The 6470-nt window shown below is 39.2% G+C and overlaps 1 protein-coding gene across 1 annotated transcript in view; it reads left to right on the top strand.

Annotated features, from left to right (window-relative positions):
* Window positions 1-6470, top strand: part of ADAMTSL1 (ADAMTS like 1) — a 392524-nt gene that overhangs the window by 337224 nt on the left and 48830 nt on the right. Inside the window, 1 exon segment of the mRNA XM_044657022.1 lies at window positions 2217-2351. Within this exon segment, the coding sequence (XP_044512957.1) occupies window positions 2217-2351 (135 nt within the window).

Genomic DNA, 6470 nt, shown 5'->3' with positions numbered 1-6470 from the left:
GATAGATAGATAGATAGATAGATAGATAGATAGATAGATAGATAATGGATGAATGAATGGATGGATGGATGGATAGATAGGTAGGTAGAAAGATAGATAGATGTATAAATAGATAATGGATGGATGGATAGATATATAGATAATGGATGGATGGATGGATAGGTAGGTAGAAAGATAGGTGGATAGATAGATGGATGGATGAATAGGTGGATGGATGGATAAGTAAGTAGGTAGGTAGATAGCCTTTATCTCTGAGTCTTTTCTCAAAAGCTGTTCCAACTTGGTAAAGTCTAACAGAGCTTGCTTCACCAAAAGTCTTTAAGAATGCAGAAGCACTTCCATGACATGGTAAGGTCTTGGAAAGCTTTAGAAGAGGGTATATCTATGTACCAAAATACATACTTATATGACTGTTGTTAGAATGGAAATGATCTAGTTGAAGACAGAAATAGAAGTTAGGCATGATTTCCTCAAACTACTGGTATGAAGAATGGTTCTTCTAGTCTCTGTTCACCCTGGTTTCCAAAAGGCTACTCATGGTAACTCACCAAATGCCCCAGTAGGTTTGTAGCCCACCAGTGACTGCATGCGCCCTAAATCATCTTAGAGAGCAACAGTAATTCAGTTCAGTGAAGGATGAAGTTTACTCTGTGTTCAATTTCACAGTCATGGGCTGAGCTTCTAGCCGGGTGATTGGACTCAAAAAGCTGTTGTTAAGCCCAAAGCCTGGGTGGGACCATTACCCCTCACTGATTTATAGTACTTACTGATGGAGTTTTCCTCCCTAATAACACTTCCCCATCACTTTCTACTAATGGAGAGATGAAAGATTAACCAGGGTGTGTAGCTGCTACTGTAGGTCTGGTAATGAAGTGTGTACATTCTGTGAACTTGTGTTTAGCACTACAGTGCCATTGAAAAGTGGGTGAAAAGACTGTTTGGGGAATGTTACTTCTTCCCCACTTTAATCACATCTGACGGAAAATTGCTATTTAAATTCTCACTCCAGGGCATTTTTTTGATCAGAAATAACCTTGGTTTACTGATCACAGTTCATTCATTATTCCAGGCACTTTCTGAATATAAAACTGGTTTCATTTTCTTTTTTTAATCATTTAAAACTAGTTTAATTTTTTTAAGTGGAATTTTTTTTTCAAAAAGCAGAGACCTAATGCCAACTTTTGAGACTCATGAAGTTTGTTCACAGTCTAATAACACAGACCTACATTCATTCAGCAAACATTTATTAAGGACTCACTGTGAGCTAGCTCTAGAGGCATGGTGTAGGAGACAGGGGAAGGAGGATATAGAAGAAGCATATGTAAATCTTCCATTTGGGGAATACTTATGATCTACTTTAAGATGAAAGAACATAAAACCATCTTAAAGCTTACAACTACACAAAGACTCTTGGGACACCCTGTATTACAAAGAAGAATTTAAGAAAAGAAGAACTTGGGTTTGGGTTGGTCATGCCATTGACTGACATGTTGAATTCAGGGAAGTTTTTAGATTAACAGGACTTTAGAGAACATCTAGTTCAACTTCCTCATTTGATAAGAGACACATGAGGGTTAAGTCACTTCCCCTTGGTCACTCAGCCATTAGTTGCAAAGCAAACATTTCATTCAGTTAACATTCATTAAATACTCACTTTGTGCAAATTATGTGCTATGCGCTAAGGAGACAAATAAGTCTCAGTCATATCTCAAGGAACTTATATTCTACTGGGGGGAAGGGGTAGGACATGAACACAGTATAAGGCAAGGGAGGGCATGATGAGGGCAAAGAAGAGACCCAAATAATGTGTTCCAAGGAAATAAGAGGAAGGAGTATGTTCTTGGAATGAGAGTGTTTGCTGAAATGCCTGGAGGTGGGAAATGAAGAGATGGCTAATAGGTTTTAAGATTCTTAAAATATGGCTTGATTGACAAAAACTCAATTTGTGTTTTCAGAAACATATTTTTGATGCAAAGTTAGGAACATCTGCACAGGAATATGCCCAATTATCAAGAGTAACTTTGTTTTTCCAGTCATAGTATATTAAGCCTCTAACTCAGATCCCAACCCCAGTGGGAGTATGGATGTCCCCTCTAGAGAGATGCCTTTCAGAAGCCAACAACAGAAATGCCTGACCTTTTAATCTCTCCTCCCTCCTAGAAGTGGTAGCTTTTTATGTTTTAGCCTACTCTGATTCATCATTTCCCTGCTCACAGATCCACCCCATCCCCCTTCTCAAATGGAAGACATCAAGGTTCTACTTTCAGCCAATGGACCAAACCTTCCCTCTGTGCTGACTTCTCCTCTGGGAACACAGCTGGTCCTGAGTCCTGGGAATTCTGCCATCCTTGGTGAGTCCAATTTTCTGAAGCTCTTGGCATAATTCCAGAACTAGACTGGATTTATAGAAAGGGGATCTGTGTATAGGCAGGAGGGAGGCCAGCAGCGACAGTGGGGTAGCAGGAAATCTTCGCATTGCCTAGAGAATCCAGACTAACCCAGTGGAAACTTTTGCTAATTTTCCATAAGGTAGGGGCAGTTGTTGGTCTGGCCCCTTAGTTTGTCTAGATTCCAATATAACCTTGGTAGGACTGCAACATGAGTTTCTGCACTCCAGGGCTCTCTCAATCAGAATTAGGTGCTATTTTGACTGCAATGTGAAGACCATATTTTTTTAGGTCAAGAATAGTCTGGGCATTTTTGCTTGTTAACAAGCCTCCCCTGTTTTCTGCTGACCTCCTCTTCCCCAGAATAATGCTGGGAAATTTAGCAGCCCCAGAGATAAAGGGATATGGATTCCTGATTATGGGAGCTGTCTCCCCTTTCTTGGACATCCAATAAGACCTTCCCACTTCCAGGCTCAGTGGTCTCTCAGAGTTCTTTTTTTTTAAATAATTTTTATTTTTTAGAAAAATTATCATGGTTACATGATTCATGTTCTTACTTTCCCCTTCACCACCCCCCAACCTCCTCTCCCCACCCATAGCCATTGCTCATTTCGCCTGGTTTTAACATGTGTCATCGATCAACACCTATTTTCAAATTGTTGATAGTTGCATTGGTGTGGTAGTTTTGGGTCTACATCCCCAATCATGTTCGCCTCAACCCATGTGTTCAAGCAGTTGCTTTTCTTTTTTGTTTCCTCTCCTGTAGTTCTTGCTCTGAATATGGGTAGAGTTCTTTTCCATAAGTCCCTCAGAATTGTTATAGATCATTGCATTGCTGCTAGTACAGAAGTCCATTACATTCTATTTTACCACAGTGTATTGGTCTCTGTGTACAATGTTCTTTTGGCTCTGTGCCCTTCACTCTGTATTAATACCTGGAGGTCTTTCCAGTTCACATGGAATTCCTCCAGTTTATTATTCCTTTCAGCGCAATAATATTCCATCACTAGCATATACCACAGTTTGTTCAGCCATTCCCCAATAAAAGGGCACACTCTCGTTTTCCAGTTTTTTGCCACCACAAAAATCACGGCTATAAATATTTTCATACAAGTCTGTTTATCTTTGGGGTACAGACCCAACAATGGTATGGCTGAATCAAAGGGCAGGCAATCTTTTATAGCCCTTTGAGCATAGTTCCAAATTGCCATCCAGAATGGTTGGATCAGTTCACAACTCCACCAGCAATCCATTAATGTCCCAATTTGGCCACATTCCCTCCAACATTCATTACTCTCCCCTACTATCATTTTAGCCAATCTACCAGGTGTGAGGTAATACCTCAGCGTTGTTTTGATTCGCATTTCTCTAATTATTAGAGATTTAGAACACTTTCTCTTATGCTTATTGATAGTTTTGATTTCTTTATCCGAAAATTGCCTATTCATGCCTCTTGCCCATTTATCGATTAGGGAATGGCTTGATTTTTTATACAACTGATTTAACTCCTTGTATATTTGAGTAATTAGACCCCTGTCAGAGTTTTTTGTTATAAAGATTTTTTCCCAATTTGTTGTTTCCCTTCTGATTTTGGTTGCATTGTTTTTGTTTGTACAAAAGCTTTTTAATTTAGTATAATCAATCATCCCGTTCACATTCAGAGTTATAATTATCAATTGTGTATTCCCCAACATTTCGGTATACTCTCCTAGATCTACTCCTTCTTCTAACACTATTTCCTTTTAAACCAGTGGTTTGTTTTAAACCAGTAACCCTTCTCCCTTCCCTTGATTTACTTCCCTTTCTACCCCCTCCCTTATTATTCCCCTCTTTTTATTTTTAAGGCCTAATGAATTCCCTCTCCCTTCTCCTACCCTCCCTTTTTTGACCTCCCCACTGCTCTGCTCCCCCTGATAAACCCTTTGACTTTCTCAGTAGGGTTAGATAGAGTTCTATATCTCAATGGATATAGCTACTCTTCCTGCTCAGGGTTAATTAACTGAGAGTAAGGTTTAAATATTACCTCTTAATGTTCTCTTCCTCTCTTTCTTATAATAGTATTCATCCCCTCCCCTTCCTATGCCCTCTTTGTGTAAAATAGAATATCCTGTTTTTCTTATTCATTCAAGTTTCTCTTGGTGTCCTCTACTATTCACCCCCCTCTTTCCCACCCACCCCCTTATCATCATAGACCATTTAGTACTCCAACCTCTCCTTGTGAATAATTCTTCTAATTACTATAGTAGTGGATACTATAATAGTGAATAGAGTTCACTACAGAGAATTACACATAACATTTCTCCATATAGGAATACAAATAATTAGATCTTATTGAAGTGCTTAAAGGGGCAAATTTAAAAATAAGAGTTTTCTTTCTTTCCCCTCTGTTTCTTTTTTACCTTTTCATGTTTCTCTTGGGTTTTGTGGTTGGATATCAAACTTTCCATTTAGTCCTGGTCTTTTCTGTGCAAATACTTGGAAATCTTCTATCTTGTTGAATGCCCATACTTTCCCCCTGGAAGTATATAGTTAGATTTGATGGGTTGGTGATCTTTGGTTGTAGACCCAGTTCTCTTTCCTTTCTGAATATCATATTTCAAGCCTTGCAGTCTTCTAGTGTGGAGGCTGCCAGATCCTGTGTGATCCTGATTGGTGTTCCTTGATATCCGAATTGTCTCTTTCTGGATTCTTGTAAAATTTTTTTCTTTTACTTGGAATTTGAATTTGGCTATTATATTCCTGGGGGTTGTCTTTTCAGGGTTTAGTGTAGAGGGTGATCTGTGGATCCTTTCAGGGTCTAAATTGCCCTCTTGTTGTAGAACTTCAGGGCAATTTTGCTCAATAATTTCCTTTAGTACGGAGTCCAAATTTCTATTAATTTCTGCTTTTTCAGGAAGACCAATGATTCTCAAATTATCTCTTCTAGACCTGTTTTCTTGATCTGTCAATTTCTCAGTGAGATATTTCATGTTTCCTTCTATTTTATCGGTCTTTTGACTTTGCTTTATTTGTTCTTCTTGTCTTGAGAGATCATTGGCTTCTACTTGCACAATTCTTGTCTTTAGAGACTGGTTTTCTGCTATATTCTTTTGATTTTCCTTTTTGATTTGGTCTATCCTGTTTTCCATCTGTTTGATTTTGGTCTCCAATTTGCTTATTAATTCTTTTGATTTGGGGGCATCTTTTTCTAATTGCCCAATTCTAGCCTTTAGAGACTGGTTTTTGGCTATAATCTTTTGGTTTTCCTTTTGAATCTGGTCTGTTTGGTTCTTCAAGGCTTCCAGCTGGTCATTTCTGGTCTTCAATTTGCTTATCAATTCATTTGATTTCTGAGCCTCACTTTCTAATTGCAAAATTCTGCCTTTTAAACTGTTATTTTCTTGCCAGATCCCTTCCATCTTTCTCATAATCTCAGATTTGAACTCTTCAAGAGCTTGTGACCAGTTTTCTTTTTGGGGGGAAGGTTTGGATATGGTTACTTATTTGTTCTCCTCTGCTGTTTGCTCTGTTGTCTGGATTTTTTCTGTGTAAAAGTTGTCAAGTGTTAACGATTTCTTCTTGATCTTTCTCTTCTAGGCTTCTTGTCTCTGGCTTGCCATTGTTAGCCCAGTGCCCTCTGAGCTTTATCCTCATGCCCAGGGTCTATCTGCACTCTTTGGGCTCCTGAAGTCTCAGATCTAGTTGCTTTCAGGGTCAAGCCTCCTGGTGGTCCCCTTGCTTGTTCCTCTGCCTGAAGCTCCTTTAACAAACAATTCTTCCAATTTGCTACTGTTAATTTCAAAAATGATGAAGGATGATATTATGAGGAAAAGTAACATTTTAATTACCATGGCCATGTTGGGAAAATATATATAAGACCACACCTGACTCTTTCAAAAATACCACCAGTCCAGGGGGCAGCTGGGTAGCTCAGTGGAGTAAGAGTCAGGCCTAGAGACAGGAGGTCCTAGGTTCAAACCCGGCCTCAGCCACTTCCCAGCTGTGTGACCCTGGGCAAGTCACTTGACCCCCATTGCCCACCCTTACCAATCTTCCACCTATGAGACAATACACTGAAGTACAAGGGTTAAAAAAAAAATACCA

The sequence above is a fragment of the Gracilinanus agilis genome, chromosome 1 (genome assembly GCF_016433145.1).
Source record: "Gracilinanus agilis isolate LMUSP501 chromosome 1, AgileGrace, whole genome shotgun sequence".
Classification (NCBI taxonomy): Eukaryota; Metazoa; Chordata; class Mammalia; order Didelphimorphia; family Didelphidae; genus Gracilinanus; species Gracilinanus agilis.
This window is presented reverse-complemented; position numbering and strand designations above follow the sequence as displayed.